Genomic DNA, 13,732 nt, shown 5'->3' on the forward strand with positions numbered 1-13,732 from the left:
CCTACTGATTGAGAAACTCTGGACAATGAAAGTGGTGCTACACCATTTTTTTACAAAAATATCATCCACTTTTTTTTAAATTTTTTGAAGAGAACTTTCATTGACCCAGTTCTGTAAAGCTAGTTTATGTTGTCGACAAAGCTTCCAACTGAAGACTGCATTTTGCACGAATAGTAGACAAACTAATTGGTTTATTACACACTGATGGCCAACAGCATCAGTTGTCTTCACCAGGCGATGTTGCAATACACATGTGGGTGGGAAAAAATAGAAAGAATGCAAATGACACCAGGAACTGCATTGGGCAAAGAAAAGGCTGCACACAAATTGATAGGTTTGCAAGCACGGCAGCAAAGCAATAAAATATCAGCATTGGTCAATAGTGATAGAAGCAAGAAAAAATGGCTCCGACTTAACAAGGGCGATTGCACGAACTGCGCAAAATGGCTCCGACTGCTCAATGGTTAAAACAACTTAAAGTGAAAAAGGATGATAAAAAATGTCGCATAAAAAAGGACAAAATTAAAAACAAAAAAATTAAAACAGCATTGCTGGCAGTAATCGCATTTTGGCTGTTTCTGAAGCTGAACAATAGTAATTTAGTCATTTCCTACTGCAATATTATGGTATTAGTTCAATGAATGTTACGTCTTTGCTTTTGATTTTCTGGAAAAGCCAAAGCGTGAAACAGAGGGACTCGAAGTCTTCATGGAACTTTTCTTCCGAAGAAGTTTAGAGGAGGCTGGCGTGCTTAACGAAGTTTCTTTTTGATGGTGATTACCATTTTCGACCAACCTATTAATATTAAAATCATGAAACTTTTAGGTATGTTTGTTTAAGCGTTTCTGGAAAGAAGATGAAAGTAGAGTCAAAGAATGCGAAGCTTTAACATACTCGTCCAACTACTTGCGTTTTAAATATTTTTTTAATATTAAGATTTGTTGGCAAACAACTCACCCTGTTTTGTCGTGTCCGTTTATTCCATTAGACATATCAGGTTTCACGTCCTTTTGATCCTCAACGCTTGCACTATGAACTGGGGAATTGCTAACCAAAACGACATCTGGCTGGCGACGAGGACTTGGTTCCGAAGAACTCGATTTAGAGTTGCCATTCTTGGTAGTCTGCCTCGCGCTGCTTGCTCGTTTTACTTTCGGTGTCAACAGCTTTGAAACGATACTGGATCTGCTTGGACTACTCGTTCCTTCTGCAGAACTGCGCCGGGGCTTTGATTCGCTTCTCTTGCTGCCAAATCTTCGCAAACCCGACCACTTCGATCGCTTGGGAGTCTCTTCACCGGTTTTATCCTTGGTTTCAGAGCCGTGCGAATTGGGATCTGCTGAAATGCCGTTTTTTCGCCCACGGTTTATTTGTCGTGGCTTTTTAATCTTGCTGGTGCTTAGGTCCACTTCGTTCTGTACCTCCTCGCGTGTTATCTGCAACTCAAGGGTCGGTCGGCTGCCCTTGTCTTTCTTCACAAGCGTCAGCTGGGCGCCTTCCTTTGAGGTTGACTTCGTGATGATAATCGGACGACTTGTTCTTCGCCGTAAATCGCTGTCCTTCACAACCAGCTTCCTGCTTGGCGATGGTGATCCACGACTTCGTGCTGGACTCTCGCTTCTGCTCTGTGTGCTCACGTAGTTCATTTCCAAACTGTTGGTTGCGTAAAGGCAAACTTGGCGATGTGAAGGCTCAATTTGGTTACTAAACTGGGCAGCTGTCACCTCAGCAAGGCTTTGCGGACTCTCCACGCCCCCTGATGATACCGAGTCTTTGCGTGAATAATAGTCGCACTCGAGTTTCGGCATTTGAGGTAAATTATCGCTTTCTGCAAGTTCTTCATCTTTATCACAATCTTCTATTTCGTCGCTTGTCAATTTGTCACCACTTCCCAATTTCCAATCCCAGCATACATTGTTGTTATTTTGGGGCTTGGGAGCTTCAATGATCTCGCTGGGCTTACTATCTAATACAAGTTCTTCCAAGGTCTTCTCGGCCTCTAGTAATTGTTGCAAAGCACGTCTGGTAGACTCGTCCTCGGCAAAATCCATCTCCCTGCCACTGTCGAAGTTTTCTCGAAGTTTCTGTCTCGCCAATGCGCGCTGCTGTTCAAGTGACCCCTTCTGCTGTTTACTGCGCTTCACCTCCTGCGCGAACTTTCGCCGTGACACGGGAACAAGAGGGTTCAGCGACGTCAAGGTCAAGCAATAAAAATTAATGTCCACCGCTTCGCCCTCCGCGCCGCCCTCGTCAGTGACATCATCGTTCGGAGCGCGCCAATCACAGTCATCCACGTTGACAAGCATGCTATCTGGGCGTACTTCGGTTTTGCCACCGAAAATAGACGCCACATTCTCGTACACGTGAGGTTTGATTGATTTTCTCACCTCAGCCTCATGATCGCATCCGTCAGGCTCCTGTCTGTGGTCAACTGCAGTGGGATAATTCTCACTCGCTTCGAGGTGATTGCGATTATGAGCGATTTCTCTGTTACCGTTGCTCGGTTTGGAGAATTTCGCGGGCCTGTGCGATGCGTCTCTTCCATCACAGTGAAAAACAGAGTCTAAATATGACGCATGATCGTAAACTGGCCCTCCTTTGCCCTCACCTGACCCGGCGCGGCCACTTTGATTTACATGATGAAAATTGCCATTGTCGTTGCGCGACTGCAAAAGGGACATGTTTGTATCATTGCCGAACAGCGCGCGTCGTGCCTTGGGGGCTTCCTCAACGCAAAAGGATACATGTTGCGCTTTTACGTCGTTAACGCGTTCGGTTTGACCTGACGAATTCTTTGCAGAACGCGGAGGCTTCTGTGGTTTAGGGGAACCACCTCTTGTGGCCACAACCCCGTTTACACGAGAATTAACATTTTTTGAAGGTAACTGTGGCTGCTTGGCGCTGTTAGGCGACGGTATCCTCGACAATCCAGAACGTACAGGGTTTGTTGGGGTATTTGGTTTATCTTGCGATACGCGTGGAATAGGTTTCACTCTGGCTTCGGGTACGTTGTATCTTAACACTTCGCCCGCTGTTGGACTGTTCAAAGATACATGTTGATGTCTCGCACCGCCATTGGTCAGTTTCATGACTGGAACAGATTCAGGCGGCCCCTCGTTATCAGTCAGCTCCCGGTCACTCATAGGTACTCCATTCCGGTTGACATAAACAACAGTGTCACAGGAAAGCTCACTTCCAGATGTACATTCCATTCCCGAACTGCATTTAAATGCTTTCTTTGTTAAGTTTGTGCTTTAAACTTGGGTTTCGTGATAACGGTGGGTTTAAGTAAAAAAATAGAAAGTTAAGTCAAAGGAATTAACTTGGGGTGAAAATATTATTCAAGAGACAATTACAGTAATGTCAGAGAGGCAAATGGGTTTGACACTAACCCGGGAATTTAGTTGCCTATATAATGCGGCAAATAGTGCAATTACGAATTACGAAATCAAAAAATGCAATTACGAAAAGTCCCAGCTGTTTAAATAAATCAGGTACTAATATTTTTTGATTCGGCGGTCCTGTTAACACCACAATCGCAAAACCACGTATTTGTTTGTATTATACTGGTTGTCACGCCAAAGATTACTGGTACGCTTGCGCCATAAAATGTTCAATAAAATGCGATAACCCTGCAAAAGACATTCCGCTTTTACAACGGGCAATAAAACAACTTTACCTTGAACCGATCACGCTGTCATCGTCACGTGTTCGATGACGCAGGTGCTTTGGATGATGGATTCGTGAACCGACGCCGATGGCTGACGCTCCGTTGGGCACCTGTAATTAGGAGGGCGAGATGTAAACAATGCAACAGCTGCAGTAAGCTAATTGCAAAACGCAAAACATTGTTTTTCCATATGCTTTTACTGGTGATTGGAGTTGTAGCTTTGTGTACGTTAGAATACACTATACCGAATCATCTAATGCAGGGGTCGGCAACCTTTTTAACAGTTTGGAAACGCTTTAGGTTAACTTTTTTACCACAACGCAATCACTAAATATGTTGTTACATATTAGTGCAGCACAAAAACAAAAGGCTTTCGGGGCTCGTATTTAATCAAAAATGCATTTCTGCGTACCTTATTCTTCTTTTTCAGCACGCGGTGTATTCTTGATGCAAGCTGGATGGTTGCGACCGTGTCCGCGTAATGCTTTTTGTCACGTGACACGTGAGCGAGCATCACTGCACGGCAGTTGATGTTTCCCAGGGTGTCACGCAACACACATGTCAGTTTGCTTTGTCTGTGTTGATGCAACATGTTCGTGAAAGTTGCAGTATAAATTAGGTTCAATGCAAACATTAATTTGCTGAATATCTTGAGATGTGGTCCTGTGGACATCTATGAGCTTGTAACCGGTAGATAAAAATATATATATATAAAATCTCAACTGTTTCTGTCACGTAAAAATGCCGCGGTGGTAAATTCTATCAAACATTGCTTATTTGGTTCGGACTTTTAATTGTCAATTTTCTTTCGTTACCTACAGTTAGTTTGGATACTAACTCCAAGCGGGTTCAACGTACCGAAAAGGGACGTGTTTCGAGTTATTGACAATTGCCATGATCACGTGACCCAAGGAGGAGTAGGACAATGCGAGTGATCCTGGCGTCTTGATGAGATTCTTGTCACAACTTCCCAAATCGATAAAGTGGAGTCGACTTCGCACGGATGAACCTAGAAAATACAAAAATTCTTTGTTTGTTGGTTCTATAGACTCGTAACAAGAGTTTGAAATCGATCTTTAATAAGTAATTTTACAGAAAAAACGTTTTGCAAATTTATCATTTTTTTAAACAATCATTCAAAAGAAATCTCCATTAATTCACCACTTGGTTATTAGTCGTATATTTAATAAAAATATCCCTGAACCTTCTCCGTTTTTGTCCGTTCGATGTTGCAGAAGGTTGAGTGAGAAGATCACGTGAGAGTGACGTCGCGCTTCCGGGGTGTTTCTCGAACCGGAACAGCTGCGAGATGCGAGAGCTGCATCGAGAAGAAAACCTGCTCGCTCTGAAGTGCTAGCTTGTATCTCACATCTGTTCTCAATCTTTAGTGAAAACCAAAAAAATTTTTCTGATACACAGAAACAGTAGTATCCTAATGGAGTACAGGCTTTATTCCTTGTATATTTTTTCTTTTGAAAGCTGTTATGATGAGACATTCCGGAGACAGAAAACGTGTTGCAAAATCGAGGAAAATAACATACCCTATATCAGGGGTCGGCAACCTTTTTTGCACTGCGGACCGGTTTTGAAAGTGAAATTTTATCGCGGACCGGTCTTTAAAAAACTACAAATATTTAGCAATGAAAACGCTTAAATTAGTTTATCTTCCCCGGGATACATAGGCAAAATGTTTTGTCGCATTTTACCTGAAAAAATTATACGGCCCGGTAACGAACTCCTCGCGGACCGGTACCGCGCCGCGGACCGGCGGTTGCCGACCACTGCCCTATATGCTATGGTGCACTGAATATCCGTTATGTGGCAAATTTATCATTTAGGCCTAAACATATTGTAGCAACGAAGTAAGCTAGCCTGGCCTCTATAGTGTGTCAATATGAACAATTCATGCTTAGTCTTATTCTATGGCATCTGCATATCATTTCTCACATAAACGTATCCGAAACCTGATGCTCACCTGGGTTCCCACGAGTGGATCTTCTGTAATTGTCAAAGCTGATGGTGGAGGATCTGTGAAAAACAGGAACAAAACCATTATTTTACAAACGACTTCCAATTGTATTCAAATGTAACAATGAAACGGAGGCTTTGAGCATTAATTTATACACCAGCATATTTGATGGTTAAAGGCATAGTACGCCAGGCCCATTGAAGGCGCCACACCGAACCAGCCGGTCACCTAGCATTCACCACCATATAGCAAGGCGTAGGCTAGAAATAACTTAACTGATTTGTAAAGTATGTTCATAGTTGCAACTTATTTTGAAACGAAGACATATATATGTATACATATATATATGCTCTAATACCTAAAGTACAAAAAACGTTTGCGGGACTGCATGTTTAAACTACAAATGGTGTAACTAATCAACTGACTTACCCTCACAATAACCCGTGAGCAGGTCTCTTAACTTCTCCGATGTGCCGTAAACTTCGATGGCTGATACGCTCACAGTGAATCTGCTTCCCTGTTGTTCCTGTAATTCTCCGATGCAACGAAACAACCAGCTGATGGCGCAAGGGATCACTCCCATCTCTTGACCCAAATTGTCGCTGCCGGCTAGAACGTATGTCTTGCCTGCACGTTTATGGTGATGAATTTTATTTTTTAAATTAACAACTTTAAGGCACGTAAAATACAATAATACTTATAATAGTTCTTTTTAACAGTTTAGTTTAAATATGGACTACATCAGAGTTGTAAGTCGGGCCGGGTTCGGCCTTAGGTTTCCTAAAAAACGGGCTTGATTCGGGCCTGACTTCACATTCTGTGTCAGTATTTTTTTGAATACATTTAACTAGCTAAGTAGCTAGTTGCTGGACCTGACCAACTGTCAAACAGGCCTTAAACGCCTTGTTCAAGACCAATGGTCTATTATTGTTTATTGTGTTTGTTGTCTGGGTCTTTCCTGAGACTAGTTTTTATTTTCGTGTTCAGTATTTTGGTTTCAAAATTGTAGTTTTAAATGTAGTTTCAAAAGATTTGAACCAAATCAATCTATGTAACTTAGTTGTTGGTCCACATGAATACAGCCAAACAAATGGTATACCAAAAGCAGATATAAATACAAAAGAGATGTGTGTGAGTGTTCTTGAGCAATACCTATTTTTCGTCGCAACGGTTACGACCATGTCGCCATGTTGTCACCAGGAAGCACAAATGGGTGAGGCTCGTTGCGCGTTTAAAATCGAAAAACAGGGGCCCAAATGGATATGTTTCGTTTACGGACGAAATGTTTTGGGAACCGGTTTTCCTGTTTGTTGTGTTACTTTACATTTAATTCATACCCAGATAAGCTTGGCCGTAGCAGAAAACCGTTCCATCTGCACCGTTGAGAACAGCTTGGATGACGTCAACAAGGCTTGCTGAACAAATCTCACTCTAAAAGAAAAAAATCACGGTCATTTATTTTGCCATTGTTTACATAGGATTGCATATGTGTTTGACCAAAGAGCGCGAAATTGCACTCGGCGAAACGCAGAAAATGCGTCGCAATAGAGTTTATGCTGTGTCGCAAAATAATGAAGCCGTGATTCTTAACCTTTTTATGATTGATTTGATTTATCCCAGTGATTGGTTTGTTTTATCCCGATAGTTAAGCAATGATTTGCCGCAATTTGATTTATATACGAGTATGTCGTGATCGCTGGTCTGTACAGACGCTTCAGGGCTGATCCCAGTTATGAATTTATGTTCATCTCAAATGATTCGCCGCAAGTATTAAGTTAAAACTTTTAAAACCATTTGTGTAACGGATAAATACGTTGCGCCAAAATCACAAACAAAATTGTATTCACCTGAGTTGTTTCATGCGTGAAAACCGAATCAAAAGCGTAAACCTTCGGAGCAGCTGGATTGTCGGAGCGCCCTCCAGTGGCAGGATCGGGAGGTGTGAAAACACTCACGTGCTTTTTGTTGCTTTCCATCCGCAAAAAGTCGTCTGTCGGTGAGTTTTGACCATTTTCATTTTCACCACCGCCCATTCGCAACACAATCTTTACCTAATATTTTGGAAAGGCAAAAATAAAACTGGTTTAGTTTTGCATTTATTGTGTTGTTGGAAATTTAGGTAAATCATACCGCGTGACACATACCCTCGATTATAATGAAAATCTAGATGTTTATGGCAACATTACTAAGTTATTAAAAATACATTAAAAAAAAGGTTTTTTTTTAAGTTATTAAAAAAAGTTTTTCCTGAGGACCCATTTCTTTCCGTTCACTATTTCATTTGCATTAGAAAAGGGGAGAGGCTAACGAGGAAACGGATAGATTGGTTCGTTTTTTGCAATATGAGACGAATCAAAAACAAATTTATGTCAAATACAACGGTTTTTGGTCTTTCTACGATTTGTCGATCTCGGGCTTGTCGGCTTCTTAAAGGGCCGAGACACTTAAATTCCGCCAACGCGTATCGGCCAAGATTGTCCGCACGGCATTTTTCACTTTGGCGAACAAAGCATATCAATTATAGAACAGAAACTGTGTTGCTTTTTCAGCTTAGTTCGGCAAAGTTTGACGTCGGTCGACCCGGGAATCAGATTACTATAGGCCACCCAGCTCATTACTGTTCGCGCACCCGTTGCACCGTACATTTGCCCTCATTAGCACATGCAAATTATCACCAATTAAGCCGCCGGCTTTTGCTTTGCTGACCCCAAATGACAAGCAAATCGCGAACATCGGGTTGCTGCGACATAAGCAGTCGCAAGGGAGAAAAGTAACTTACGGAGAAACAAAAGGACGAAATTACCCAAAGGTTACTATAGTTTACGGAACAAAGGAAACCCCAGGACAAGTGTATGCGTTTCAACTTATTAGTGCTATGGCGCTGGTCCACACCATGAACTTATTTAAAAAGCACATTGGGTTAAATCGAGTTTGTAGCCAGACAAACCAGACAAAACGAAATTCTCTTTGTACTCCACATGTTGTGGTGTTGCGATAATGAATAAAAAACATATTCAACGTTATTAAATGTGTCTTGTTATCTACTTCAAGGCGATTTAAAATGCATATCGTCCAAAAACAAACTTTCAAATATGTTGACTAAACCAACGCCAAAGTTTGTCCTTTGTTGAGTTTTTTTTTTGTCCCAATGCCAATCTTGTTTCAACATAGTTTACCTTAAAAGGTTTAGACTTCATTGCATAAGAAAGCTTTCACATTGTCAGAAAATATTCGATAGCGGTCCTAGTATTTGTTATTGGCCTTCCAATGAACAAATCACGATCAGCAGCTAAAATGAGGGATAGCGCTCTTAATCAAGTCCCGCGCCCCAATTGGCACTCGCTAATTTCACTTACACGGCAAAGCGGCTGGCGCAGACATATGGCACAGAATATTGGCGTTTGCCAAGATCGATTGTTGCACCAGCTACAACTGCTGGGCGGGAGTTCGTTTTAATTCCGGACTCTGGCAAGGCCAATAAAAAGCATCTTTCAAACGAACGACGCGAATCTAGATTGGTTTGTTCCTTCCGAGTGATTTTACGACTGTAACGAAGACAAATTGTTTCTGTGCTCGTGCAATTTACGACCCGACAATACACGATTGCATTGTGTTGCTTGATAAGATTTGTGAAGAAACGGTTATGGGCTGGACTTTACCTCATTACAAAAATAATATTTTTTGGGATTACTATTAATCGGTTTGGGGAAATATACAATCCTGAAGTTTGAAATGATGAAAAACATATTTTAATGTTGACCAAATACCAATTGTCGATTTTACCAAGAATTTGTTTCATTTCTTGACGTTTCCAATTTGTTTTGCAATTAATAAACCAAAAGTGATCACTTACAATTGTTTTCGGAATCTATTTATGATACAGGGGATGACAAAAAGATTCTTGATTGACGCATTCCAGCGTTTATAAACAACCTGGTAGGAATTACATTTGACACAGTGAAGTTCACAGTCTAATGCCCTTCTATGTCACAAATGTGAAGGAACAATGCCGCTATCCCTATAAACAATTCACACAGTTGACATTAGCCAGTTGCCGCATTTCAAAACAGCCCTTCTTTCTGCAAACAATTCAATGCCGGGACAAAACGTTTTTTTTCACAGCCTCGAGGGCCACATGGGCCGCGGGAGCTGATAAAACTTTAATACCGGAAATAAAATTTTTATGACACAGCGATGCGAGAAGGCCTTTCTTCGGGCGCAGCACCGTGGATAGGGCAAAACAATTCACTCACAGACAACGAACGCTCGCCAGTTCCACAGAAAAACGACAAGAAAACTGCTTTTCAGCAATTTGCCGATCGCTCCCAAAGATTTTTTGCCACCCAGGTGCTTGAGGCCACCAGTTTTAAACGTCAGTCAAAAGTTCAAGGGCTTATTGGCCTCGAAATCTCGAGTGCAATATGGCGATAGCGAAGACATGCTCGGTTGAAAAGTGTCCTGTATACAACAACGGTATAATCCTGCTAAGAGCGACTGGTCGTCATAAAGCACAAACATAAACGCTGTGATTGACAAATAGAATGTCCATTATTTATAATACGACAATCATTTGTAATCATCACAATGCCATCCACTGGTACTTTGCTTGTCCCATTTATAGCCTTGTTATTAGGTTGGTAAAGTTGGCACTACGCGGATAGGTTGAAATAATAGCCTACAGGTTTTTTAAGGCCCTATGAATTTTGTCCCATCTTTAATATATCACTTAAATTCCTAAAATACTAGTTGAATCTACTGCTGTTGCACAAAAGCCAAAGAGCCTACTTCAATTTGCAACAAACGCAAGATTTTACGGTGTTAAGTATGCCAGGGATTTTGCCAATACAGCGGTTGAGGTAAAACGCGTTGGTGAAATCCAACCCAAAACAAATTAACTTTCCGCTGCATGTTCAGGGTGCTTGAGGAAACTCAGTCATTGAGCTTTCAGTAACGAAAACCACCACAAAGTTTCGGGTTTAAGGTTGTGGCTGTTAAGCGCTTAACAGCTATTAGGCAATTTGCAACAAAGCGTGTCCCCAAAAAATGCCTATCTTACATATAGCAGATTCCAAACGTTTGTAACTGATATTAAAATGCCTGACAATTTGATTGATATGCTCTGAGTTTTGCAATGTCTGAAACGAGTTTTCGTTGCTCAATAAAAGTACGACATGTGTTCAATTGTATGGATGTAGAATGTTCATTGCAAACATATATGTCCAAAACACCAACTTCAAGCGAATATACATATCGACCTATTGGTTCCAGTCACACAAATGATCGGCAGACGTTACCGACATCAATCCCAGTCCCAAGGCGCAATGTTTCTATCGACCTCCTGCCATATGTAACAGATTGGCGACGACCCTTCAACGGTGCCGAGCTTTTGAGACGATACAAATTACCCGTCGGTACAGGAAAAACAAATGCGTTTTGTCATCCAACGGCCGGTACCCTTTTCCCACCCAAAGACGGTTCAAGACTTAATAGTTAACGCGACAATTGGCTTGCGCAAATGTGAAAACCCTAACGCCGCGGTCAAGGCGGCTTTAGTCTTCATTTTACGCTCCGATGGATAGTGTGTTTGTTTGTGGACAACTCAATAGCGAGTCACGTCCTGGGACTACGTGGAACAGGTGCGCGTGGTAAGTAACAGCGCATTGACATTCTGAGGGCTTTCACTTGCACCCTCTTTACCAATAATATGTTTTGGGTATAAGCGAGGTTTTAATGGAAATCTGGAATGTCGCCGAACGCCGCCTAATGGAGTTGCTACATTCAACAGCATGGGTTCTTGACACGACAGCCGTAAAAATATTTTAAACAATTAAATTACGATGTTGCTACATCGATGGATAAGACTTGCGGTTTAAGATGCGTACAAGCGAAAAGGGCTTTGAAGACCTAAGGTAGTTTACGAATCTCAAAAGCCGTTGGTGATTGCAACTGTTGCACCTGCCTTTATGCTTCAAGTGTTTCGTTGACTCAAGCTCATATAATCCAAAAGCACCAAGCGATATGAAAACAAAACAAACCTTGCCAGGGCCTGGGTGGTCTTTCCTTCGGTTCACCCCGTTGTCGTTGCCACTAGTAGTGTTGGTTAATCCTTTTATCAGACTTGGGGGCATGGGTGGTGGAGACTTTTTGAGAAGCCCACTGTAGTTGGTGGAAAATGGTCGGCGTTGTCGCATCTTGTCCGTGCAAGCTGGAGTACGAGATCCTCCGCCACACCGCTGTGGTATGTGCGAATATTGTTGTTGCTGCTTCCTGCGGTTCGGTTTGGGTGGGATGATGCTCTCTACAGGGTTGGACACCCCTTTTGCAGATTGCGGACTAAAACAAAGAAACAGCCCTGCTGAAACATTCAGACCGTTTAAACATATATTTACATCTGACTATTGTTGAGCGACTGTAAAGCAACAAGTAAACATTACACTGATAGGCGAACATCAATATAAATTTCTAAAATATATCTTAAAGCACTACGTCTGGAAAATCTAAAACACAGCGTCAAGACCCGTCAAGACATCGATAGCCACCTGTAGATACGGTGACCTGTTATCCCTACTCCTATTCTTGTCATGCACCATTAGAGCAGCGCTTAACGAGTTTATCAAACATCTGCTGAGGATGCTACATCCAACGTTTCCCGGCGCTAATGGACACGGCATGACACGGCCCCTTGACCCTCAATAATTGTCGCTTACGTGCTGCGGCCTGAATCCTATAGTTTTCGCTGCGAAAGGCAAAACTATACACTCGAAACCGTTGTTTTTAATACCCACGCACACTCTTCTTTCGCGTTTTTTATCAATATTGTCACAGGTATATGCGCATATATAGATGGAGCGACAAGTGGATGCAATAAATCTATCGCTTTAGGTACATTCTGACGCATTGAGAGGTAAATTCTCACGGCTTTTAGGCATGTGCATCGTGTGTAGTGCCGACTTTCGTCGATGTTTCGCTCGGCTACAAAGCTAATAAACGCCTAGTTTGTATGGGCTTGCACTTGGGAACGCCATAAATTATTAAACACCGCTCATCGGGGCCTAGGACGAAAAACCATCAAGTTGAATTTTGTAAACTACAGCGACGACACATCAATTATGCACAGACGACGTACAGGGAAAATCAACTAAAATCACTTAAGTCCTAATATTAAACAAGGTTTGTATGGCAAAAATCGTAGTTCGTCAGTTGGTACTTTGTTAACTATGCAGTCCATGACCAGGGTTGAAGTCGACACTCGACAATATGCCTTTGCGAGGACACAATGATCGCTTTTGACGCAAGCACTCATTACTTCTATAGGCACCATGGGCAGCAATTTGCTCCCGTATGCCACAAAACATACAATCCCAACTGTTGGGAAGAGCGACTTTATGGGTATTTTGTTATATTATATTTAATAAGACCAAACTTCTGTCAATACGTGTATACTTACACAAATCGCTTTGCACAATAAACAAGTTAGCAACACAATAAACATTTATATTTATACTTACCACGGTATGCCGGGCTTTCGGTTCATTCTTGTTTTATAAATCCAAACTTTGTGATCATGACGACAAGTCCTTGGTCATTTCATTTTCCAGGTATTCAAACTTATTGTTGTGAATAAAAACAGAGGCAGCATGCAAACGTCAAGGCAAAACGCATGCAGTGGAACCGTTCGGGTCCATGTATCAGCTTAAGCGGCCACAACAACTATTGCCTGAAACGTAAAGTAGATTTAACGGCGTCACGATTTGACCAAATGCTTAGTGCGAACAGTGGCGAGACGTAAGTAAATACGACCCTTATCCAAGCAGTTATACACTCGGGTTTTTACTGCCTGACGTATTCTTGTGTACGAGGTTCCTGTTTCCCCAGTCAGATTGTACCAGGGAGCACATATGTGTGGTTTGGACTATGTAATGCGTTGTTACAACAAAAACAGAAATATCTGAATTAATATGCCCCTTTTTTACAACGACGTCACACAACTAACACACAATAAAAACTATAATGTTAACATTGTCTTAAAACGGCTCAAACTAATATGAGATTTAAAAAAAAACTTCCTCACATTTTCGATAATTAGGTAAAGA

The 13,732-nt window shown here is 41.8% G+C and overlaps 1 protein-coding gene across 1 annotated transcript; it reads right to left on the reverse strand.

The window, feature by feature from the left end:
- Nucleotides 1-174: 174 nt before the first annotated feature.
- On the reverse strand, nucleotides 175-13,376 carry LOC145209098 (uncharacterized). Its single transcript, XM_080079343.1, has 12 exons — nucleotides 13,148-13,376; nucleotides 11,675-11,972; nucleotides 7,487-7,690; nucleotides 6,977-7,070; nucleotides 6,069-6,266; nucleotides 5,646-5,698; nucleotides 4,875-5,052; nucleotides 4,529-4,679; nucleotides 4,083-4,245; nucleotides 3,680-3,780; nucleotides 958-3,219; nucleotides 175-795 (listed from the first exon to the last, which is right to left on the reverse strand). Exons 1-12 carry the CDS (start codon nucleotides 13,171-13,173, stop codon nucleotides 645-647), a joined length of 3,879 nt encoding a protein of 1,292 aa, XP_079935469.1. The 5' UTR covers nucleotides 13,174-13,376; the 3' UTR covers nucleotides 175-644.
- Between the last annotated feature and the right edge of the window lie 356 nt (nucleotides 13,377-13,732).

Source organism: Phallusia mammillata, chromosome 1, assembly GCF_965637545.1.
Source record: "Phallusia mammillata chromosome 1, kaPhaMamm4.hap1.1, whole genome shotgun sequence".
NCBI classification, from domain to species: Eukaryota; Metazoa; Chordata; class Ascidiacea; order Phlebobranchia; family Ascidiidae; genus Phallusia; species Phallusia mammillata.